Source organism: Molossus molossus, unplaced genomic scaffold, assembly GCF_014108415.1.
Source record: "Molossus molossus isolate mMolMol1 unplaced genomic scaffold, mMolMol1.p scaffold_m16_p_8, whole genome shotgun sequence".
Lineage (NCBI taxonomy): Eukaryota > Metazoa > Chordata > Mammalia > Chiroptera > Molossidae > Molossus > Molossus molossus.
In genome coordinates, this window is record NW_023425402.1 from 28388328 (window position 1) to 28414927 (window position 26600).

The window sequence follows — 26600 nt, forward strand, 5'->3', positions numbered from 1 at the left end:
ACTCCTGAGGTTCCTGCTTGTGTTTCACTGGCACACCCTGCCCCTGGGGTCTGCCTACCTCAGTTGCACCAATGTGTACAGCCACATTCATTCTCAGATAACGTGAAAAACATTTAACCAGTCCCCATAAACAATGAACCTAATTACTAAATTCTCATCCAGGCATTTTTTTCCACAGGTCATTTTATTATCGTCTCCCAACTTGTCTTTCGAACATCCCCACCCTCCATTTTCATATGTTCACTACAGTCCAGGGAAATTCACCAGGTGGTTCCTTAACTGCTTCACTCATTTTTCTCCCCCATTGGCATCATTTGCTACTAAATGTCCAAATGTTATTTTTGCTAGTTACCCCCAAGACAACAGAGCAGCGTGGGTTGTGGCCAGGCTGTTTGGTTGAAATCCCAGTTTTGCTGCTAGTTACCTGGATAATGTTGGCTCGCTACTCAATCTCTTCCTGAATGTAAGCTTTTGTATCTAAGAAAGTAACAGTACTTAACTCATAGAGGTGCCAATAGGGTAATTTAAGGCTATACATGTTACGCACTTAGGCAAGAACCTGCCATGTGTTAAACACCACATTGCTATAGCTTGGACATTATGAGCATCGCCCTTGAACTCAAATTCCTGCATACTAGCTCTGCTGCTTGCTGGCTGGGTAACTCTGGGCATGCTACTTAACCTCTTTAAACCTCAGCTTTCTCTGTTGTAAAATGAGAATAATACTACCATAATAAGTCATAAAAATTGAACACCGAAGGTAAAGTGTCTGTCTTATAAGTAGTTAATTAATCAGTTGCTTCTGTTCTCAGTATAATTATTATTATCATTGTGTTTGACTACTTTTAATAACCTAGACTTCCAAAGAGCTTTAGTGTGCATCTAACTTTTCCAGTCTTTTCTATCCTGACTGCTGTGAAGTTGGAGATTATTGGTTGCTTTCCCCCTAAATTTCTATTTGTGCACAGTATCAAATAGCATTAGAACTAATCAGTTCTTTGACCTTTCTGATTGGAAGCAAAGCAAATAAAAAATACTACATATGTGTTCAGTTCAGTGGGATTTCCAGCAGGTGACATAACTACATTACACCAGTTTTTGTGAGGTAGGTCAGAAAAACATCAGCATATACCTAACAGTGAAGTCTTCAGTTCACGCTCATAGACGATACTCTTCATTAAACTTGTGAACTTTGTGTTTTGTCTAGGTGTGTTACCTATTGCCCAATTAAGGCCAGGAACTTTTTCTGTTACATGTTTATATCTAACAAGCTGTTAATTTTGAGGGCAGATCTGTCTGGCTCTGCTGTTAGACAGGTGACTGATAGATTTATCTAATTTTTTGACACCCAACTTCCTTAATGGAAAAACAAAGATTATGTCTTTTACCCTGCATAACTGTTATGAGATGATGTATGTTAAAGCCCTAACATACAATGGACATCTATATAGGTGACCACCTTTTTTTAAATTTTATTCTCACCTGAGGACATTTTTTGCATTTATCTTCAGATAGAGTGGGAGGGAGAGAGGGGGGAAGAGGGAAAGAGAAACATCAATGTGAGAGTAAAATGTTGATTGGCTGCCTCCTGTACACCCCCTACTGGGGATCGAGCCTGCAATCTGAGCATGTGCCCTGACCCAGAATCAAACAGGCAACCTTTTGGTACATGGATGATGACTGACCAACTGAGCCACACTGGCCAGATTTTTGTAAAACAATCTTAAATGAGACTTAGATATAAAGTAAAAATATTTTTGTTTCATTGTATTTAGATCTTTTTATGTATAATTCTGTTCTATATATAATGTATTGCTTAAAATGCTCTAACTTACATTTGGAATATACAACAGAAGAGACATGTTTGCTGAAAATCTGGTTTCAAACATAAAAGGTGTCAGTTTCTGCTTAATGAGTAGGTATTCTTTTACCTACTAAATCTCGAAAGATATCTCCTGAAACCTTCTCCTACCTCCAGTTACGCTTGCTACATTAAAGTAAACTATACTCCTGTTTACATTTTGCTTTGAGCAATTATTTGTTTATTTAAGAGTGTCAGTAACTAAAAAAATTAAGAGAGAGAGAGAGAGAGAGAGAGAGTGTGTGTGTATGTGTGTGTGTGTGTGTTTGTATTTCTACAAGGCCTTCAGATTTCTCATGAGGGAAGACACCATAACAGTAGAAATTTGGGACCCATGAATTCTCACTGGTAGATCCGCTGGAGGTGAGGCTCCAACATTTTCTTACGTCATTCTCTTTATCCACTCCCTATAAATTTAGAAAAGCTTGAAACTCAGCTCAACATGGGTGCCAGATGGTTGGTCTCATTACTTGGAAGACGCATGAGTGAGTGCATCTGTGCTTTTCCCCTCTCCTTTCAATGTCCACTTAAAAAAGCATTGCAGGGAAAGTCAGGAGACCTGTGAGCAGCATTACCATTCAAGAGACTCTACATAAATAATGGAGCATGGCAGGTAAAGTACACTAGATTGTATTCAACCCTCTCCACAGCTATGGGACACATTGGGAAACCAGGAGAGAGACTACAGTGAACTTCGGCATGGCAGGCAGTGCTGAAGTGCCATCAGCTGGAACTGTGACCACAAGAGGTTTTGGTGCAGTGCAACCATCTGTCTTGGACAATTGCCCAATGGCTTGGCTAAAGAATCTCCTAATCTCTAAGCTTAGTTGATTTAATGTGTCTATTTGTGAAAATCTTTTATACAGTATTTCTGCTAGAATTTCACCAGTATGGAAGTCGTACAACATGTCACAGCCAGAATGGCTCAGGCCCCAGCCAATCAGTTCTGAGGGCTGATCAAGCAGAATGGACACCAACTGGTGCTCTGTTCTTGTGCAGAGCAGCTGAATAGATCAGTGGTGGGTAGCAATTACTATTCTGGCGGGTTATTTATTATTCTGCAAAGGCATAAATTCTAGCTGTATTATTTAATAAAAAAACTATTGCAATATCAGTGACCACCAGAAATTACAACGTGGGCTGCAGCTACAGCAAAGGGCATTGGCTTTTATTTTCAAGTAGTGACCTCTAGTGCTGCAGTTCAGAGGAAGGACAGCAAGAACAGTAAAAGCAACATCTCTCTCACTCTCTATCACACACAACCGCCACGATTCATAGTATGTGAGTTTGTTCTCTGAAATTTGTTTCTTACACCAAGAACAGAAGAAAAAAACAGAAAAAAATTTGGGGCTTACTCATAGATTCAGAGAAGCAGAAATAAAAAGACTCCCTGCAAAAACAAATTGGTCATCCTCCAGCATCCTGACCCTTCGATCCAGCACTCACACCTGTTGCATCTGCAGCTCTCCAGCTCTGTTAGTATCCATGATGGTGTAAAATAGAGAACAGCTCACTTTACATGGATGTTTATAAGTCGGAGGTTCTAAGAAGAATGAATGTAAATACATAGTGAAATGTGAAGACATTAAGAGCTCCTTATTGGTATAGTCTCTATTTTGCTTCTCAGAAATACAAGGCAGAAGGGTTAAACGAGGGATCTTCCTGTGTCCCTCCTCTGCCAAATTGATTCATTGTATAGTTTCATATAAAGAGAAAGTACAGCTTTCCATTCTCAACTATAGGGAGAAATTGTCTTAATTCAAATATTGAAATTATGAAATGTTATTGCAAAGTATATTGTAACTGTAACTTCCCGATAAAAACCTTTGGCTCGCAAGATATCACAAAAAATAACCACAAAGATCTGTGAGTGATGGAACTATTTAGCAGTTACTCTTTTCCACTGAGTGAGGAATCCATAACAGAAGAGGGCCAAAATCTAGACCAGGACTCAATCCTATCTTACCATTCTTACGTGGCTCTCTGCAAAGGCCACTGACAATCTAGCTCGCTAGGCAAGTTGCATTGAAGTTTCCTTTGCCAGAAAATTATAAAGGTGGTGTTGGCAAAACCTGTAAAATAATGGTTTTCAAACAGCAAAAGAAAAAAATAAACTTTGGTATACCTAGGTAGTCGTACAGGGTCATACTTTTTCAGTGGGGATACAATTCATCAAATATCATACTCAATTCAGAAGAAAAAAATGAGGTAAAAAAACTATTAATTTGTACGCAGCAAAGCTTTTTAAGAACATTCCTGTAAAAATTAAGGCTCGACTTGCTTTCATTATTAATCTTTAGGCCACGTGTATGAACCACAGAGAGATGATAATACAACCTAAAATATATGTATAATGTTAAAAACAGGAGAATGGTAAAGTTCCCTAAGGCCAAGATGGCAATTTCTGGCATTTTTGCCACAGCTCTCCTCCCCATGTCTGTAGCAGATGCTGCAAAAGCATCATGACTTTCCCCCCCGGCATCTTCTAGAGGAAACTCTAAAATACTGTATGATAAAATACTTTCCATCAGCTAATAGTCATCTCCAAAAGGTACAAAGAGGAAGCCAGTTTTCACCCTGTAAGTGTTGCAAAAGACATTACTCATCAGGGTAATTATAAAATACAGGTTTGGCTACAATCCGGAGTGTTGTGGCCAATAAAAGAATCTGCATCTGTTCTAAAACAACTTAAACATCTATGACATAAAGCTAGGAGAAGGATGGTTTATTTAAGCTTCAACTTCAGAAAAAAGTAAACACAATTTTAAAAGATAGCATCTTATATTGGGGGGGGGGATAATTAATTTTATACCATTAAGATACAACATTTTATGGAAATTTGGACCACAGTAGGATTATGATCATTCTATAGTTTTAAATTTTTTTTTTTCATTAACCTCACATGTTTCAGTTACTTTAAATATTAGTTACATTTCAAAACACAAAACCCTACTACACATTCTGGTAAATTACTCTCTATTGAGAGGAGAGGAGAGCATGAAACTCAAACAAGAATGTTTAATGGAATACAAATCTCCAATCTAGAAACTCTAATAAAAATCTTCCTTCATTGGGTGAAGGCTCTTGGCTATTATCCAGAAAACCACCACGTGGGGCTCCCCTCGAAATGCATTATAGATCAGGCTCATAATCGTTCTTTCCACAAAAATGGCACAAGAATTGATTTCAATTATCATTAAATACTTATTTCCCTCTCCTGTCAAAAAAATGTTCCCTACACATGAAATTGAAGGTTGGCAGCCTGAACTCATTTATGGAATTTTAAGGACTATTGATTTACCAGTGACTTTTCTAGTTTTCTCATTGTTACTGGAAGGATGCCTCGGAGTCTGAATTAGATGATCAGATGGGCTGGAATGCCAATCGGCTTAGTTAAGACGGATGGAAAGAAAAGCTTCTCAAAACTTTTTCAAAATGAGTTTTATAAATTAGGTTAACATGATTGATTATACTTGGTCCACATTTCTCATGGAGCACTTAACTCACATCTTTTCTTGCTTTTTTGTGCCCCCATCCAACTCTTTATTATCTGAGTATTAATCATTGGAGAAAATATGAGGGAATTTTAAAACAAATCGGATCTATGTCTTGGGAAACTAGAAACCATTTTGTGCACCTGAGTTTTTTGTGTTTTTTTTTTTCCATTGGTAGAGTTTTCTGTTTGTTTGTTTGTTTGTTTGTCTTGTTTTGTGCTACATAAGCACATAAACCATACAAGAGCATTGAAGGAAATATTTACAGTGTCAGTTTATGTTCAGAGGGTGTGACATTCTGATGGACAGTTGCAGAGGTTGTGCCTTTACCTGAACATTTAATTCTCTCATGCAACCTTCATTAAAACGACAGCATCAACTATTACTTATTAACGGCAACAATGTGATTATAGCTAAGCACAGCAGAGCAGACTTTCTAGAAAGAAAATAAGGTTACACAGTCAATATTTTCTCTAAACAGTGCCCTACCTGACTCCTCCAGCCCCCCAAACACTTCCCTATGAATGTTACTATAATTTTTCTCTACAGGTGAAGATCCAGAGTGTGTGGGTTCTGAAGATCACACCATTATGCATTCCATAGGAAAAAGTTAACAAAATTATGAATAGAAATTAAGCATGAAAGTGAATCCTTATTTTGACTGAGAAAGGTAATCTCAACTAATTGCAAAATTGAAAATGCTGAAAATCCTATAAACCCCATGAAATCCTGAACATAATATAGTCTTTTTTATTAACTAACTACTTGATATACTATTTTTTCATATTTTGGGAATGATTATTTTTGATTACCTTCTAAAATTAAAATATTTTCTAAAGTGAGGATAGAAAATTCAGGGTTTTATTATTTTTTTTCTCTAGTATGGTTGAGAGAGAAAGTTTTTTTTTTTTTTATAGTTTTGAAAAGTTTCAGTTTCACAAGTTATTACTTGGTATATTATAGATTATTAGGATTACTGTCAGAATCAGGTAAAATTCTATCAAGGTTTTTCCGTAGCTGAGCTGAATGATATGGAAGAGTTTTACACATTACAGATCTGGCCCAATACAAATCCAAACCTGTTTCTCCATCACTACACACACACTCCCTGCACCAGTGCCCCCATTAACAACCACACAGCGGTCTGACTTTGGCCCATTAATACTTGGGTCCACGAATACGAGCAAAAGTATCCCTGGAGTCATTTCTATAAAAAATGCTAGGAATATCTCATTTATCCAAATACAAATATTCCACTAGAAGCAAACTAGCGAATCTCTAACACAAGCTTCAAAGAGCACCATCTCACTCACAGCCATGCCCACTCTCACATCACCTGACCCAACAAGAAGTGTGACGGGTGGGTAAGTGATCTCGAACGAAGGCAGGTAAAATACCTTACCTTCGAAACAAGAGACACGATCCTGTGAGCACACTATTACATCTCCTCGCAGAGCCTTGGGAAGCAGATTCTTTTGCTTCACGGTCAATCTACCTGCCCACCCTTTCCCACCACTGTCCTACCTTCTCTCCCCCCACTCTCACCCCCTCTCCACATACTAACGCCTTTGAATGAGCCTCGATTGATTTCTATTTTCCTCCCACATCCACTTGTCACCAAACTCTGGATATTCAGTGTTTCCAACGTCAGTGTTCCCTTTCACCTGATATTTTCAACCCATAACTCTGCTCAGAGCCAAAGCCATATCTCAGGAAGCCTCACTCTTGTTCATTCCCCAAATCGTCCCCCCTTTCTTCACGCTGTTCTCCCATTCATCCTAAACAATTGAGAATTATAAAATTCCCTAAAACCGTACTTGACCCTCTGCCGAAAACCCCCCCGGTAGCCTTTTATCACAATAAGTGAAGTTATCACGTCAGCATTTGAGGTCATCTGTAACTCTGTATTATTTCTGCTTTATGAAGTAATGAACTGTTTCCCCAAATAGTCCTCCCAGATTCTTTAGATTTGCTTTGAATGGCCCCCTTTCCTGCCTTTCCCTTGATTATCCTTTTTCGCATGGAGCGTCCTCCCTCTTCTCTCTACTTCTCAAAGTTACACTCATTTATCTTGGTCTGCTACTATTGTTTTCCTTACCCTCTTAGAGGTTTTTTAAAACACTCATAGAGATAATTCCCTTTAGGTGCAGATATACAGGGTGGGGCAAGGGTAGGTTTCCAGTTGTGAGTATGTGAAATACAGAGTTTATTATTAATCACTGCATTTGTCTCCTTATGAACAACTGTAAACCTACCTCTTCCCTACCCAGTAGTCTCTCTTTGGCACTGAATATATGTTATGTTGTACTTTCGTTCATTTAATATTTTTATAATATGTGTGAGTACATGTATATAATGTTTTTCTAAGGCTATCATAAGTAGGTTCAATTCAATTGCTATTACCAAGCACTTAGAACTGCACTGATAAAATAAATTGAAGAAATACTTTCTGCCTTTAAAATGTTAATCTTGTAAGTGGGAAGAGATAACAAAATTATTTCTTATAGAGGGTAGAGTAAGATAAGTGTATGTTAAATGGAGAGACTACTCTTAAGTCTCTCCCACCAGAGGGCATGCTTTGGAGAGTAGAGATGATGGGGTGTCTTTAACCACAGTTTTTATATTTCTAGCACTGAGTTTCTGGAGGTGTTGAGTTCTCCACCGCTGGAGGTGTTCATGTAGGAGCTGGGAGAAGTCCTACATGTCACTAAATATCTATAGGGTTTTCAAACACTGACCTGTGGCCCAGATAGAAGGTGCAGAGTACCAGTGACCTGTGTTTGTGTCAGTTTTCTGTGAGACGGATACTGTGTAGACTACTTCAATGAGACAGACACAGAAGCTCTGGAAACAGAACAAGGGTGCATGTCTCCATTCCAAGCTTCAGTTTTCTCATCGACTAAGATAGTTCATGTTATCATGAAACCAAGTGAATTACTGTCTGGTGCTCAGAACCTTGTAGGTATTCAAAAGTTGAAGTTTCAGTTGACTCTCTTTGAACATGTAATCCATTGTAGAGCTAACCGGCGTCAGATTTTGTTGTGTGAAATGTACTTTTCAATTCCCTAAATCTACTTCAATCATGATGATGGATCTGTACAATGTAAATATATTCTTCTTAGCACAACGTCAATGAAAAGAAGCTTTAAAATCTTTAAAGTCTGAATTAGAATGTATACCACACTAAAATTCACATTTTTTTAAAGACTCAAGCGAACACTGATGAGGGTTTTAAATGGCAATGTCATTTACAGTAAGCTGCTTCTTGTCAGACAAGCTGCGAGTGTACTCCATCTCCTACATACGTTCTATGTGGTCAGAAACTTAATGCCGAGACTCAGCGGGGGAGAGAGCCAAGTCCGAAGAGGGAATTGGCTTGTAGTGTCATTTATAATAAAGGGAACCTTTTTCTAAGAAATTATATCTGAAAAGTTAAGAACTCCTAGAGATTTTCACCACCATCTCAGCATGGTTCTATTATTTTGTTACCAAGACACTTAAACTTTGTTTTTCTTACCCCTTACAGAGAAATCGATAGTTTAAAATTAGAACAGAGCAGCTCTTGAGTGTTAATCAGGGCTTGGTTCTGAGACTTCCAGGATTGCTGTGAACAGCTTAGCAGCCATGTATTCAATTTTGTACATACTCTTTTCCTGGTTTACAGAAAAGAAATTAAAATATAACTTATAACAGGTTTTAAAAATATGGAAAAAAAAGTGTTTTTATAAAATAGTTGTCTACTTTTTTCTGTTGTCCACAGTATGTTATCCTAGATTTATTTTGAGATGTCTGTCAAATCTATACTGTTTTCTCCTCTGGAAACTAGCATCTTCCCAGTGTTAGCCTTGTTAGGTCCCCAAAAACCATGCTTCTGTTTTGTGAGCTTCTCTCGCCCCCTTCACTGGTGGTTGATGAGGGGTAGATCCCAGACAGTTTCCATAAACCCTCGCCCTGTTGTCACAGCTGACTCACTGGTGTGTGACACCCGACAGGCCTGAGTGAAGAGAAGTCTTCCACCTGGGGATCTAGGTGAAATCTGGGAGACAGCCAGACAGTCAGTATCTGCAGGTGACGAGAACTGGACACGTAAACGTGGCAGTCCTAGGGTGGACATATCTCACCATGTGCTGAACCTGGTTGATCGGAGAAGCCCGAACACCCAGTCTGTAGATTAAAAGGGAATGGAAAGATATACGTAGAAAACACAGAGATGAAACGGGGGTAGTGATTCTTGATAGTTTTCCAGTTCCTCTGCCCAGGCCTTTCTTAAGGCCTCATGGCAATCCTGTTATGGAACTTCATGCTTGAGCTTGCTCATGCAACAACCGCCACAGGAGTGTTTGTTGACTTGTTGTCTTATTTGGGTATTACTAAAAGAAGATAGAATTGCTTCTGCTATTTGCAATCAGTGATGACTAATTAATTCACAAAAATAGGTAAATGTGACTTTAATGTGTCCACAGCGTATTTTAGGCAGAAATTAAATAATATTTTACATGATGAGATTTTTATGTAATAGTTACCTTTTATTGAATGTCTATAATGTTCTAGGTATGTGTGCACATTTATAAGTGCTATGGCTAATATTATTCCATGTATATTATATACATGTTATATTATTTCTACTATCAGTGCAGTCCTGTGAGGCTGAAATTATTAGCCCCATTCCATAGAAGGGAAATCCAAGCCTCACAGTGTTTATAAGTTAATTACACAGTGACTGGCATAGCTGGAATGCAAATCAGGATGCTGCTGTCGGTTTCCAAAGTCAAGTCCTGTTCCTTCAGCAACACAACAGCATTTCCTGAAAGCCAACACCATCAGAATCTCAAACTAAACTTTCCAATTCCCTCGTGGTATTCCTCATTTCAATAAATGACACCCCAACTGAACCCTGTTGTGCAGTCCAACATTCAGTTTAACCATCACTTCCCCAAAACTTCACAAACATTATCCTTACCCCATTCTTTGTTCACATGTCCTACATGTACTGCATCATCAGATCCCATCAGATCATTTACACAGTGCACCCAGAATCTCAGCTCATCCTCCGAGGCCATTCTGTGGTCAGTAGGAGACTGTGCAATGAGTTGCTCACCAGTCTCTGTTTCTACTCTTGTGCCCATCCCCACCCCATATTATTTCTGTTCTCCACGATGCAGGCAGAATAAACCTTTCAAAACATAAAGCTGATCATGTCACATTCTTGTCCAACACTTTCCAAAAGCAACACAAATTGGCCTGTCCAGCCTTTGACCTTGTCTATTTCCCCCCTCATACATCTGCTCCAGCTTTAATGCTCTCCTTGCTGATCCCCAGATATTTCAAGTAGGTTCTACTTCAGGGCACTTATGTTTGCTGTTTTCTTTACCAGGGGTGCTCTTTAGAAGGGCAGGCCCTTGGCCTAGACCCTCACTTTATTTAAGCATTTGCCGAAGTCTCCACTTCAGACAGGACTTCCCTACCTGCCCACCTCCAGCCTCTCTCCAGGGCCCTTTCCTCCACCTGGCATTACTTTATTCATTTTTAATATATGTTTGCTTTTTTTTTTTGGTACGTGCCCCTAGCAGGAACCGAACCCAAGACTCTCTGGTCCACAGGCTGATGCTCCAACCCCTGAGCCAAACCAGCCAGGGCTATATTTTCTTTCTTTCTCCTTCCACTAAAATGTAAGCTTTATGAAAGCAGGTATTTGGTCTTTGTTCACGACTCCGTCTTCAGGACCTTCAGAGCAAATAGAGGCTTTGAAATGACCGAATGAAAGAATAAAAGGAATTAGATACTTTAAAATCTAAGTTTAAAAAATTCAGATGACATGACTTTACGTAATTTCTTTGTCTTACTTTAAAAACCACCTTCCTCCCAGCTTTCTCCTTTCATAATATACATTTTTTTCCCTCCATATTTCTACAAACTCTTTATGCTTTTGCAGGTTATTCTCACTTGCTTTGTGTTCCAGGGATTTCTTCTCTGTAAGTTGGAATGCATGTGGAAGGCGACAGTGCTTTGCCGCTCTTGTTCTCTTTCCTGGTGCCCTATATATGCCCTGTACATTATCTGATTAATCACAGTGTTGACCTCTATGACCTGAACAGCTTTTCCCTTTTAATTTTTGAAATAAAGATCTAACTGTTGAAGCCTCTATTTGGATGATAAAAATGTACCGTAGTGGCATAGAGATGGTAGAGCTAGAAAGTTTCCTCAGAGATTAAAAATGATCCCGTCCTTCCTGTTTCATTCATTCATTCAACAGGTATTTATTTCATACAGACTATGTCTCAAGGAAGGGATGGCAGAACCAGAAGTAGGCTCTGTGTTTCCTGGCCTGTGGGCTTATTCTACAGGGTAGAAGATGCTTTCTGCTTCTGATTTCAAAATTTCCAGATTGCTTAACATTTTAAATATTGAGAAGATATTTTAGATGAACACGTTTCCTCTTTTCTGGTAGACATGGATTTCTAACAATAATTTTTCTTTACTCTTGCAGATGTTAGTCAACATTTCCTATTTAAGCAGTAACATTATTCCCAATAACTAACATACTCTAAGCATTAATATATTCTTAGTGATACCTATCAATTACGTTCACTTTATTGTAGGGTTAAGTTTTACTTGGTTATTAACCAGTCCATAAAAAAATTTTTTAAAAATGTATGTTTTGAGTGACAGTAAGTGTCCTGGAAGAGTTTATATTAATAAGTAATCATCCACGAGGACATTTAAGAACGTCAGCCAGGTGGCTGAATGAAACAAACACCTAGATTAGGAGATGAGAATGCTGGAGAGGTCGATGGCAGAGTGAATTTGTTTCACAGGATGATGATCTGGCTGGCATCCATTCAATTTAACATTTTTAGTGGACTTACTATGGTCACATGAGTGAATAGGAAACTGTTCCTTTTTAAACTTTCACACAGTCAGGTAGTGGGAGTGGATACAGGGACTAGAATACAATGTGACCTGAGGAATACTAACAACATAATGAAAGGTCAAAGGGTATATTAAGTGATACAGTGGATAGAAAGGGAGGGGGATGGTTACAGACATTGCATTTCTTCTGTTCTTTCTACAATGTTTGAATTCTTCATATCTGGCAATCTCCTATCTTTCATATAGTTAGAGAGAGAGTAAGAATATTTAAATGAAAAACCAGTCACATGGTTAGACATAATTACCAAAGTTTATAATATAATCACATTATACTTGTTAACTATTTCTGAGTGAGTTTCATGCTAACCTTTATCATATCCCAGGAGAAGCTTCTGAACACATGACAGATTCACATTATGTTCGCAATTATTTCCACTTTGAAATTGATCAAATCTTCTAAAGATAAGAGAACCTCAGGACAATTTGATTCTTCACATGCAAGCTATTTAACTGTTACTAACAACTATCTTGGCACCTGTAAGATGAAGCCTTTCTGAAAATGCCATCATTTAAATGCACTGTTTAAATTCTGCGGCAAATGACATTCATTTTTTGCAACAAACATCATGTGCTATATGCGTGGTATATAAATGGCTTTGAGGCTTAGCCTGTTACTCAGTTAGTTTAAATCTTTCTAACAACCGATTTGTGGAGGGTACTTACATATTCTTCATAAGCCTCGTGGGTTGGAGGAGGGGGTGCCCTGTACCCTGGCACTGTTGGTGTCCCCCGGGCTCGTGGGGTAGGGACACCTCTTGCTACAGGGGGCACTGGAAGAGCTCCACGGGTCACAGTGGTCCCTCGAGGGGTGAGAACACCTCGTCCAGGTGGTGGGGGAGGAGGAATGGCACCCCCACGACCCCTAAGAAAAACAGGATATGCACAGATAAGAACAAAGTGATGAGAGGAAGGGACTAAAACAGATAAAGGTCTCATTTTACAGCCTCTGTACAATGGGAAGAAACCAAATTTATCTCTGCATACATGTGCACACACGTGTGTGAGTGTGTTTAATTGAGACCCTTTAGAATGTAAAGTACTTTGACCTCCACAGTAGAATAAAGTTTATAAATATTGGTTACGACTTAGTTATGAAAACTATGCAAAATACTTTGATATTTTATTTTCTGAAACTAAAAAAAGCAAACAAAACCAACCAACCAAACAAACAAACAAAAAAACACCAACACATTCTCACTTTATTCCAAACTTACCAAAAAGACCCAAATGAGAGCATTGTCTAACACATGACTCACGGGACCATCTGTGAACCTGAGCTGCTAAAGGTCTGTGTCTCCTCCATGCCAGAGCCTTTGGACAGTGATGTGCACTGTTGTCATTTACAAAAGACAATCTGTCTGCATTTTAATACTTAATAAAAGGTGAAACTCTGACCCTGGTGATATCATTCTGTTTATTACAGTAGCTCAAGCTTGAGGTCACTTGAAATCACAACTCATTGTCACAGATTTATTATCACGTGTGTAATCCCCTGAACCGGTCGAGTCCCTGATATAATTTATTTTCCTTCGGTAACTATGGTGCTAGTGAAATACATTAGGACTCTGCAATAAAAAAAAAAAAAAGACTGAATACTCTGTACTACAGTGCTTGACACAAAAGTAACTTGTACTAAAAGCCCTAGATCAAATGGATGCAGCCAATTTTTATGATATTCCGAGACCCCTGGAAAGGTGGAGTGTTTGTCTGAAGTCTTTGGGCAGACGCGTGGTTATTTCACTTTTTTATTATGTCTGAAAGGCTGGCCTCCAGAAAGCACTGCTTTCAGCAGGAACACGAAAGCTTTGGGAAAAAATAATGATCATTGGGATGTCAACAATCGCACGGTGAGGCTGCTCCCATGATGGGGAATGTAGGTTATGCTTTCTGCTATGAATAGCAGTCAGCTGGCTCTTTCCTGCTTGCAGAAAATGAGCTCTTACCAGTGAACAGTAAGAATGCTGGAAAAGCTTTTAAAAGTTTTAAATAGATTACAGAGTTGAGGAATAGAGAAATTATCAGAGAACTTATTGTGAGTCTAATGTATAGATAATGCTCTCCTAGACTGGGGGAAGCAAAATACAAAAGACCCAGAAGGCCAGGTGCCTGCTTCAAGCACAACATAGCTGAGGAGGCAGTATTCTACATTATCATGACAATATAATACCATATTCTACATTATCATGGTAATATAAAAACACATCTATAAAAAAAAAAAAAAACGATGTAAAACCAACATTACCTTCCCTGGGCCAAGAACCTATCTGTTTCCTCATAAGCAGTGCGAGCATATTTCCAGGGTTGCCCAGAATAGTTCTGATTTACAACCATTGTCCAAGCTTGCTGTTCAGTTTAGCATTTGAACACTCTTAACAGTGTGGCCAGTAAGTTATATGTCACCTACTTTAAACTACGTTCACAAGTCCTGGGTATGCCACTGAAGTATCACAGGTAAACAGTAGAACTCACTGGGCCTAAGGTGGATGTTTTTTCCCTGATGTGTCAAATCAGATTCTGAATCTGAAACAATTCTTCCTGTTTTAAAATGTTATGATCCTTGCATCAAATCTAATTTCAATTCCCATTCCTTCATCAGCTGTCTCCAAGACACAGCCCTAGCAAACCTGTCTCCTGAATCTGACTCGTTATGTTTTTCCCTGAAATATTAACCCTGTATCGCTCTTCTCCAATTCGACTCAAGATTCACATCACTCATTTTAGGAGATGGTCCTTGGCAGCATCCACACTAGAGCATTCTCTCCTTCATTTTATTGACTTCTTGAAATTTTTTCCTCTTTAATTATTCAAAATCTTGTTCTTTTAAAAATCTTTATTACTGTATTACAGATTTCTCCCTTTTTCCCCCCATTGACACCCTCTCTTCTCTGCACCTGTCACCGTCTGTCTTCACCAACCACACTGTTGTCTGTGTCCATTGGTTGTGCATATATGCATTTAAGTTCTTTGGTTTTTCTCTTCCTACCCTCAACCCCTTTCCCTCTGAGGTTTGTCAGTCTGTTCCCAACTTCCATGTCTCTCAATCTGCTTTGTTCATCAGCTTATTATTGCATTCATTATAGTCCACAAATAAGTGAGATCAACTCCTCATTCTAGAATAAAAATAAAGCAAAGGGACTAAGAAGTACAAATTGGCAGTTACAACATCTCAAATATAATCAATAACATTGTAATAACAATGTGTGGTGCCGGGTGGTACTGGAAATATGGGGAGGGGGGCACTTTGTAAAGTATATGATTGTCTAACCGCCAATGCTATACAACGGAAACTAATACAAAACAATATTAAATGTAAACTGCAATTGAAAAATAGAATTAAAAAAACTGTCACCTAGGTATTGCTTTTGCCACTTTGTTGCAAATACTCTTGACTGAGCTCACCAGTAGCTGCTGAATTCAAAATCCACTGGATTTGTTCACCGTCCTCCTTCCACCGCACCTCCCCCTGGTCCTTATCCCTGTGGCCCTCCAGCTGGAAAATGCCTTCTTTAGAGTTTATGACTCTCCTTTTCTTCACATTTGCTCCCTTTTTATTCTTACTCTTCAACTTCCTTCACTGGCTTCTCTATTCCTGGGCCCGCCTCAGAATGTGGCCATCCCCATTTTCAGTCCTTGATCCTCTTTCTTTGTGGTGCGCCCTGCAGTCCCTAAATCTAATGATGGCTATTATCTGTGTCCCTCCTAACACATGCCATTTCCTAGACTGTGAGCCTTACTTGCATCAGAGGGTCCTTCACTTGTCTGCACATCACAGTTACCCGAAGACCTTTGAAACATTCCGAATTTCACACCATACCCCAGGCCAATTAAACCACACTATCTAGAAGCAGGGAGCCCCTGGTAATTTCAACATGCAGACCTTTTGGAAATCCCTGCCTTATCTGCACCAGCTAATTTGAAAATCTTGACAAGCTTGTCATGTAGCTGTTTCTAAGCTATTTTAAAGGTTGAGAACCACGGCACAGAAAGTGCAAGTCACCTGCCAAAGGTCACACTAGCACATCCAAAGAGCTGGGATTCATTATAGGAATAATTATAGTCTTTATTTAACTTGCTTGTCACACCTAATTTTAGTTGATGATATAATAATCTCTAACCAGGTTAGACATCATAAAGTAATCCTTGACTTAGGCCCTCTATCTTCTCCAACATTGAATTAGGCACTAATTCCTATAAATTCTAATCTCTAATCTAGTCCTCTATCTCTACACTCCAAGTGGTGTTCATTCCTCTTTTGGATAATGGACTTGTCTTTTCACTGGCTTCCCTGCCATGAGTCAGTGTCTCTCCGTCTCTGTCTCTGTTCTCTCACACATAGTGATGACTGAGTAGTCTTTCTTGGCAACAAATACAATCATTTCCCTCTCTAATAGACTCCATTAGTTCTATGTATTACTTCTCATTAGAGGAAACAAAATCTGCCCGTAATGTTTCATTTTCCACTGTTTTCTCTCACTCAGCATATCATGGTGAGTGATGTCATATGTCTTAATTCTTCAGTTATGTAATATAAATTATATGTGATGCTTTGCTCTCTAGTATGTATGTATTATCAGAGGATTAGTTTTCAAAGGTATTTGTTGAAACATAAAATCATTTATTTAAATAAATTTTCAACAAATTATTATAGTTTAAAAATATTCCAGGTACCACCCAGCAGTATGGTTCAGTGGTTAAACCGAGAGGTCACTGGTTTGATTCCTGGTCAGGGCACATGTCCAGGTTGTGGGCCAAGTCCCCAGAGGGGGGCATGCAGGAGGCGGCCAGTCGATGTTCTCTCTCATCGATGTTTCTACCTTTCTCTCCCTCTCTCTTCCTTTCTCTCTAAAATCAATAAAGAAAAAAAATAAAATAAAAAATATTCCAGGTACCATTCTTTTTTAATACATTTAACTAAATAACTTAATGAAGTCACGATTTCATAAACATGTACAAATTACCATTAATATTAACTATGTTTTCAAGGGCTTTATGATCAATACAATTTTGTGTTTTGATAAGCTATTTCCTTATTTCTTCTTATTTATAGATACATTTGATCATGTGGTTTGAAACAGAAAACAGATCTCTCCATTTATTTTATTAATGCTAACAAATCAATAATATCAATACAGCATTAAAAGTGAGGTTTAATTTCAACATTAATTTTCTTTTCTTTTTAGATATGCAGTATCAGATTTGTAAGATATATGGGGTATTAAAAGATAAAACTTTCAGTCAAATTTTTCTTTTAAGGTAATTAAAAATCTAGACCACAATACACTATTCATTAAAGAGGTTAAATTTTTAGTACAAAATTTTACTGAAATAAAAGTCGCATATAGTTCACTCAAATATAACAAATGTAACATTATATTATGCAACATCAATAACAAAATAAAATCTATGAATACAATGATTTTTTTTATCTCAAAAGCAGGTTAATGTATTGTTTTATTATTATTTTTAATGGTTTCAAGGAATATAAAACAGGAAAACAGTCTCCTCTGTAAACATAAACTGTCACTTTTTTGAACTATGGGAGCAACAAATTCTTGATTTAAAACTACAACTTAATCATTGTCAGATACCCACTGTGCCATTTCACAGCCCATCAGGATGAGCTCAGTGCCACACATTGTTTTTTAAGAGGCTAATTCCATAAAACGTATGTCCATAAAAAAGCTGTCTCATTCTTAGCAATAGACAGAGGTTTCTGGATAGCATTAGAGCTCGGTTTTAATTGTTTAAAGATAAAAATGTAAATATAAACTCTAGAACATTTTCAGAAGAGTCAAATATAATTTCAAAAGTTGCCACATTTTATGTTTAGATGGTTATTACCTTTGTGTTTTATTTGGAAATTTATTACTCTTAACTTTTTTTTTTTTTTCTGGTAGCTACAAAACTGTTTGGGGTGTCTACGATTTAAATAATAAAATAGTGGTCTTTTGACAGTGCTGGTTGAACGTATTTTAACAAATAAATTGAATCAGCAAAGTCCCTTAAAATCTCAAGATAATTTCTATGCAATAGATGAAATAATATTCTAGATCTATGTCTTTCAGAGATTTGAAGGCCAACTGTAACAGGGTGAGAGAATGACAGAATTACATGTCTCTGTGTGAAGGCTATGAGTATTTTTTACTTTACTTCTTTGCAAACCAATGCTTTCTGTTGAAAGCTTGACAAATTCTGAATCCTACAAAACAAATCCTCTCTGATGACTAAAGACATTGCAAAGTCAAATGTAACTAAACTTTAACTACTGTTACCATTTGCCATGCAAGAAGTATGCTTCTGGCTTTCTGTTCTGGTGTTATATATAGTATCCACCTATATATCTAAATATCTATAATCTATCTTTCTATCTATCTATCTATCATCTATCTGTCTATCTATCTATCATCTATCTATCATCTATCTATCTATCTATCTATCTATCTATCTATCTATCTATCTATCATCTATCTATCTATCATCTATCTATGTAGCATCTATCTATTACCTATCATCACCTATCTCTACACATACCTGGCAGGACTATGTCAATTCAAGGGCCACTTAAGGCACAGACAAAATTTGTAACTTTCTCTTTACACAAGTTTATCCTGGTTCAGAACGATGTGGTTGTGTCCTCTGCATGTCTTAACGCTGGGGAAGAAACAAAAAGTAGAAAAGCTCAGGTTTGCTCTTCACATTTTCTGAGGAGAGTTGGTAAGAGCTCAAACCCTGAATTCTGGAGTCAAACTATCTGTGTGACCTTGGGGAAATTTCCTACATCTTTCTGTATCTCAATTTTTAATAGTAACCTTAGTCTAAATTATAGTTAACCTTAGTCTGGAGGATTTGGTGAGTTAATTTATGAAAGTTATTTTGTGCTATCTAAACATCCATCATTACTGTTTCTGTAGAGGTGGTGGGTACTGTTGCTGATGTTGTTGTTGCTTGTTTCTTGCTGTGATCATGCCACAGAGTAAGGCAGCAAAAGATTGTCATCCTCACTGGCTCTTAATGTACTTAAAGTAAAAACCAATGTACCTTGAAGGCGTTGTGGGGGCTATTCTGATCCCTCTGCCTCTAATACCTCTGCCACGACCAGAGTCTTCTGAGCCATTTAAGAAAGATAATTCACGTAGTTGTTCCTGACGAATTTCATCATTATAGTCCTAGAAGGAAAAAAACATGACCTGATGAGTTAAAAGGGGGTCTGAGGTTCTTGGAGCTTAACAAACACTGTAAGAAAGGAAAGTTTTCATTTATTTTCTGGAGGCTTGTATACAAAAATCTAAAATGATGAAAATGGGTATATACTTTTAATTCTTATTTTTTTTATCCTCACCCGAGGACATTTTTCCATTTTTTGTTCAGATAGAGCGGGAGGGAGAGAGAGGAAGAGAGAGAGAAACATCGATGTGAAGGGACGCATCGAGGGGCTGCCACCCGCACAACCAACCAGGGCCGGGGACAAACTGCAACTGAGGTACATGCCCTTAACAGTAACCGAACCCGGGTCTCTCTGTACCACAGGCAGACGCTCCAACCGCTGAGCCAAACCGGCCAGGGCTAATTCTTATTTTTATATAGGGAAATTGAAGTAGCTTTATTTATCAAGGAAATAAATACTCAGCAGAAAATCAGATGAATTTTGCTGGGATATCACCTGATGTCTTAGCCAAAAAAGGGAAGATAGCAATATAGAATAAGATCTTGGCACGGGCCAAAGTGATGATTGCTTACAAGAGAATTAATAAAAACAACTTGAATGACTGCATGCTACTCATATAACTCCTGATGCATAAACCAAAAAGGGGCCATCTCAAGGTCCAAAGTACTGAGCATGCGTTAAAATAATAAAAATGCGCTAATAATATGGGACAGTTTCGGGCAACTGGGAAGCTGTCCATCCAACCAAACACATTGATGGGCAATGTTTAAAAATATGAAATTTTCTGTGGTCTAGCACTGGACTGACAGAGAGTGATAGCAATAGCAGAAGGGAAACTTCACGGTAATAACCAGATATTCAGTCAAAGTCAAAGGGCCTATCTCCTTCATCAGTGTGAAAATATATGAATCATTTCAATATAATCAAAGAATGGATCTCAGTCACTGACTATGAGTGCTATATTAAAAGAGAAAAACAAGTCTCAGTCTTACCTGTTTCTCCATTAACTAATAAACACGTACACATACATACACCTGGTTAAATATTACAAAATTGAGTAATTGGTTATTTTTGCTGATTAGCAAACATTTGGTCCTGTCCAGAGCATCCACTGAGATATTTGGTCCACACTAAATTTGCTGTGAAAAATGTCTGCATTTATAAAGTGTTCCTGGGTTCAAATAGCCCATAATGTTTATTTTTGGTTTTGGTTTACAGAATTAATACATAAAAATGTCATTACTTTTTTTTTTTAACTGGTCCAATAATTGTGTTGCAGTTGTAGTGCCTAAAATAACCCTTCTTGCCTATGTTTCCCAGCTGGTAATGGCTTGTGGGGTTAGGTACATGAGTTAAGGTTCGAATGCTGAAGAAGAACAGAATTTATATTAACTATAAGTACTCAGGTGTGTCCTGCAATTAGAGAAATGCTCAGAGGACAACAAATTCAGAAGGGGATCTCATAATGCATGGTTTGTTAATGTCAACACATAATGTCTTTTGGGTATGGATAAAATGTCTCCATGGATGTTTTGGATAGGGCCAAATTTACTGCAAGAGTTTTTGCTAAAGAACCAATTTGATTAAATTCTTTTTTCAGTAAACATATATTTTAGTAAAATCAATCTAATAGATTTTCTCATGTTGAGGAGAGATCTAGGAGTTGAGACTAAAAATATTTGTATAGGGCAAACTAACAGAAATGATGTTTGAGACTTAGCTATGGGACCAAAAACCAAGTCTATTAATTCATTATAGTTTAAAAAGAGAAAATAAACAGATGAGACTACATCAAACTAAAAATCTTTTACATCTTTGCCCTGGCCAGGTAGCTGGGTTGGTTAGAGTGTTGTCCCAGTATGCAAAGGTTGTGGGTTCAATCTTTGGTAAGTGCACATACAAGAATCAATCAGTGAATGCATGGATGGGTGGAAAAACAAATCAATGTTTATCATGCTCTCTTTTCTCCCCCCCTTACTCTCTCTCTAAAATTAATGAAAAAAGTTTTGCACAGCACAGGAAACCATCAATAAAACAAAAAGACAACCTACTGAATGGAAGAAGATATTTGTCAGTGTTATATCTGGTAATGGGTTAATATCGAAAATTTATATTAAAAAAAAACTCATAGAACTCTCTCTCTAACACACACACACACACACACACACACACACACACACACACTTCAGTTAAAAGATGGGCAGAAGATCTGAATAGACACTTCTCCAAAAAGGACACACAGATGGCCAATAGTCATATGAAAGATGCTCAGTATCACTAATCATCAGAGAAATGCAAATTAAAACCATAATGAGATATCACCTTACAATCATCAGAATAGCTATCATCAATAAGTTCACAAACAACAAATATTGGTGAGGATGTGGAGAAAAGGGAACCCTCATGCACTACTGTGGGAATGCAGATTAGTGTAGCCACTATGGAAAGCAGTATGAAGTTTCCTCAAAAAATGAAAACCAAAACTACCTTATAACCAGCAATTTCATTTCTGGATATATATCTGAAAAAACTCAAACCACTACTTCAAAAGAATATATGCACATCTATGTTCATTGCAGTGTTATTTACAATAGCCAAGTTATGGAAGCCACCTAAGTGCCCATCAATAGATGAGTGGATAAAAAAGTGGTGGTACATATATATATATATACAATGGAATATTACTCAGCCATTTTTTTTAAAGAATGAAATATTATCATTTGCAATAGCACAGATGGACTTAGAGGGTATTATGCTAAGTGAAATAAATCAGACAGGGAGAGACAAATACCATGTGATTTTAATTATATGTGGAACCTGAAGAACAAAATAAACAAACAAACAGATTTGAAACAGACTCATAGACCCAGAGAACAGACTGATGGTTGCCAGAAGGGAGAGGCTTGGGAGACTGGGTAAAAATGGTGAAGGGATTCAAAAGTCCAAATTGGTAGTTAAAAATTAGTCATGAGGATACAAAGTACAGCATAGAGAACATAGTCAATAATATGATATTAACTAAGGTGGGTACTGGAAATATAGGGGGGGACCACTTTGTGAAGCATATCATTGCTATACACCTGAAACTAATGTGAAATAATATTGAATGTACATTGTAACTGAAAAAAAAATGATGCTAATTTAGCTCTGCTTATGTATGTTATAGGAATGTTACATAAAATCTGTGTACACTCACCTATACACCTCTGTCTAGAAAATGGCAGGTTTGCATTCAGCCTACAAGGATTTCTAATGCACAGCTGTACCTACAAAAACTGCCTTGATTACAAGCAAAAGTACTAGTTACTTCAAAGGCATTTATTTTCTTATTTTCAACATGTTTCTTTTATGTTTATCTTCTTTAGTACCAGGTTATACAAATAATGGGCTCAACACAGTTGGTTGATTGAAGAGCTACACAGTAGAAAATTACAGTTTCTAACCAGTCATATATTATTCAATTTCTACTTCTGAATTTTCACCTTCAAATAACAACCAGACTAAAGAATAAACATGTCTATTATTTTATTAGGATCAGCAAATATGATGAATTGCTACTTCTGAGTGAACTGAGCAGCCCCCATCAAAATGAAAAATTTTATAATTTTCCGATGTAATATTCCTAATAAGAAAGGGGAACTTGGCAGCTTATCTGAGGAAAACTGATGGACTCTCAGGGTCTTTACGAATTGTTAAAAATGCATGGATTTTCATTGTTGGCAACACTGGAGTGTGAGATAAAAATGAACAAACTGCCGACAAATTTAGTATACATAAACATTTATTTTAGATCATATATATTTTATGCCAGAATCAGAAAATATAAAAAGGTGGGGAGAATCTTATTCATTGATAATCACAAAGAATTTCCCTTTAATGTCATTGCACCAGGAAAGTCTAGGATCTTGGCCCTCTCCCTCCTATAGGTCAGGTATTATAGTATGAGGGCTCTCTAGCCATCCTTGTCATCCTATTCTTTTGTCACAGAGTATGTTCCTTAATAAAGTGCTTTCATGTTTAATCCCAATTTGTCATCTGCTTCTTGTTCAAACTAACATACAGAATTCCTAAGGTTGCTCACCTGAGAGCTTTGGTTAATCTGTTCATGCTAATACTGGTAGAGCCTTTGCATCAACATATTCTGATTAAGTTGAAGTACTTGCCATTCTTTATTTCTTAATTAAACTTTCTTTTCTTTATTGATTTTTAGAGAGAGTGGAAGGGAGAGGAAGAGAGAGATAGAAACATTGATGAGAGCAAACATTGATTGGCCACCTCTTGTATGCCCCACACTGGGGATTTGGTCACAACCTGGGCATGTGCCCTGACCAGGAATCAAACTGGTGACCTTTTGGTGCATGGGTTGATGCTCAGCCAATGAGTCATACCAGCTGAGCTATTCTTTTATTTAAAAATTATTTAATACAGATTAAATATAGAAAAACTGATTACTGGTGACCAAAAAGAGTATAATAAATATTTCCAAGAATATAAATTGCATGTTTTAACACTTCACTTAATAAGAAAATATGAAAGAGTTACAGAATGAAAAATAGAAAGCATATTTTGGGCTGAAAAGTAGAACAACATGGTTGGAGCAGATGCATTGTGGCAACAATGAATAGGCTGATGTGTACAGGTGTGTTTTGGGATAAAAGAGATAGAATATGAGAAACCACAAGAAATTTAAGAGTGCACTAGTGGAAAGTGAAGGTATGACTTGAAAACGTAGGAATAAAAAAAGTTTTTAGAATCAGAAATGACTAGGACTATAATGATACCATTAACCAGAGAAAGAAAGGAATGAAGGAAAAAGTTTGGAGGTGAAGAATATATATTTGATCTTGATCACCTTAAGTTTAAAATGCCAAAGAGACATTAAGCGCTATCTTAGAAGTTCGAATCTGGGTTGGTGAGTAAATTTGAATGTCATCTACACAAATCTGTGATAATTGAAACACAGAGATTGCCTAAGAGAAAAGTAGAATAACATAGTGACATAAATTTTCTAATCATAATTATAATGCAAATTTGTATAATTGAAGATAAATAGTTAACTTATTAATTGCAATATTTGGATCATTAAATGTTAAATGATCAGGTCTTTTAATAAACTCAGATTTTTCTAATTGGACAACTAAAATATATATACCACTGTATTTATAGTAATAAAGCATCCAAATGTTACAAATATAGAAGATCATTTATTTAAATTCCCAAATGTAGAGATAGTTGAAACTCTAAATATTCTCTAGACTAAATATATCATATATATTATTTTTATAACATAAATATAGTTTTCTAAACACCAAAGTCTGGAATTTTATATTATAGTTCTTATTTCCAGTCCTTCTTAAGCACACAGCTAATTTTTAATTAATGTTTTATAAGTACTACATGAGTTGAGCTGAGCTAGAACATCCTGTTGAACATTTGTTACATTCATTCCCAATGCTTCAGGTATGTAAAATTATAGCAATACTAGCAAAATATTCCAAATTTATCTTGTAAATGCATCTTTTTAGAAATATACTATATATTAGTTCATTTGAGTAATACTGAGATCTAAGATTCTGGAATCATAAAATAATACATATGAATGGGTGGTTGTAATGTTATAGAATTTTAATATTTATGTTAAATTTGCTAACAGATATTCACTGAAAAGTAAAAATTAAGTTTATACGTAGTAAAAATCATAACAATCTCTATTTTATGATATTATTGTATTTATTAATTTAATATTAAAAGACCCCTGAGAAAGAGAGAAAGAATAATCACCTAAGCATGTGAAAAAGTTCATAAGAGATAAAGAAAGGTAAAGTTATAGAAATTCAGCACAAAAAAATAATAATAATTTTTAGTTATTTAAAATATATAAACATTAAAAGACAACTTAATATAATTCTTTAATTTGTATGCAAAGCTGGGATAGTACACAACTTTAAAAATAAATTATACTCATATTTTGGAAGATGATAGTCTTGCAAAGAAAAAAAAATTATTATGGATAAACCTTAATATTATTTTAGATATGATTCCAAAGTATGGAGATTCCATGCTTCAAATAATAAAGAATGCTTTTGTACTTTGGGATCCACCTGCAGTAAATAAAACATACACAGGCTAAAAATACTCATTGCTTTATAAGGTGAATTACAAAGTTGTTTTAAAAATGCTGACTGGTATGATAGTTTTGGTTTCAGAAAACAGCAATTTAAACAAGTAATAGTGAACCTTTTTATTTTATTTTATTTTATTTTTTTATTAATTTATTTTTCCTACAGATCTTTTTCCTTTTTCCCCCATTGACATCCTCCTCCCCATTCCCCACCTTGCCCCATCCCAGCTTTGTTGTCCACATCTATTGGTTATACATACATGCATATAAGTTCAATAGTTCATCTCTTCCCCACCACCACCTCCTCCTCTGAGGTTTGTCAGTCTGTACCCCACTTCTATGACTCTGGGTCTATTTTGTTCATCAGTTTGTTTAGTTCATTATATTCCACAAATAAGTGAGATCATGTGATATCTGTCTTTCTCTGCCTGGCATTCATTGTATATATGTACCACAGCTTTTTTATCCACTCATCTACTGATGAATACTTGGGCTGTTTCCATATCTTAGTTACTGTAAATAGTGCTGCTATGAACATAGGGGTACACATATACTTTCTGATTGGTGTTTCAGGATTCTTAGGGTATATTCCTAGAAGTGGGATCACTGGGTCAAATGGCAGTTCAATTCTTAATTTGTTGAGGTAACACCATAGTGTTTTCCATAGCGGCTGCACCAGTCTAAATTCCCACCAGCAGTGTACTAGAGTCCCCTTTTCTCCACACCCTCACCAACTCTTGTTTGATGATTTGTTGATGGCGGCCATTCTGACAGGTGTGAGGTGATACCTCATTGTTGTTTTAATTTGAATCTCTCTGGTGATTAGTGACATTGAGCATTTTTTCATTTTTCTTGGCCATTTGTATGTCTGTTTGGAAAGGTGTCACTTTAGGTTCTCTGCCCATTTTTTAATTGGGTTCTTTGTCTTTCTTTTGTTGAGTTGTATGAGCACTCTATATATTTTGGAAATTAACCCTTTATCTGATGAATCATTGGCAATTATGGTCTTTCATATAGAGAACCTTTAAA

General features: G+C 36.8%; 1 protein-coding gene across 3 annotated transcripts in view; it reads right to left on the reverse strand.

The window, feature by feature from the left end:
- Positions 1 to 26600, reverse strand: part of KHDRBS2 (KH RNA binding domain containing, signal transduction associated 2) — a 571685-nt gene that overhangs the window by 208106 nt on the left and 336979 nt on the right. For all 3 annotated transcript variants that reach the window (XR_004957703.1, XM_036248791.1, XM_036248792.1), the window contains exons 5-6: positions 19324 to 19451; positions 12949 to 13147 (exon numbers count right to left, since the gene is read on the reverse strand). Coding sequence is in view for 2 of the 3 variants with exons in the window: in XM_036248791.1 (XP_036104684.1) it covers positions 12949 to 13147; positions 19324 to 19451 (327 nt within the window). In the remaining variant the exon portion in view is untranslated. The remainder of the gene's footprint in view (positions 1 to 12948; positions 13148 to 19323; positions 19452 to 26600) is intronic.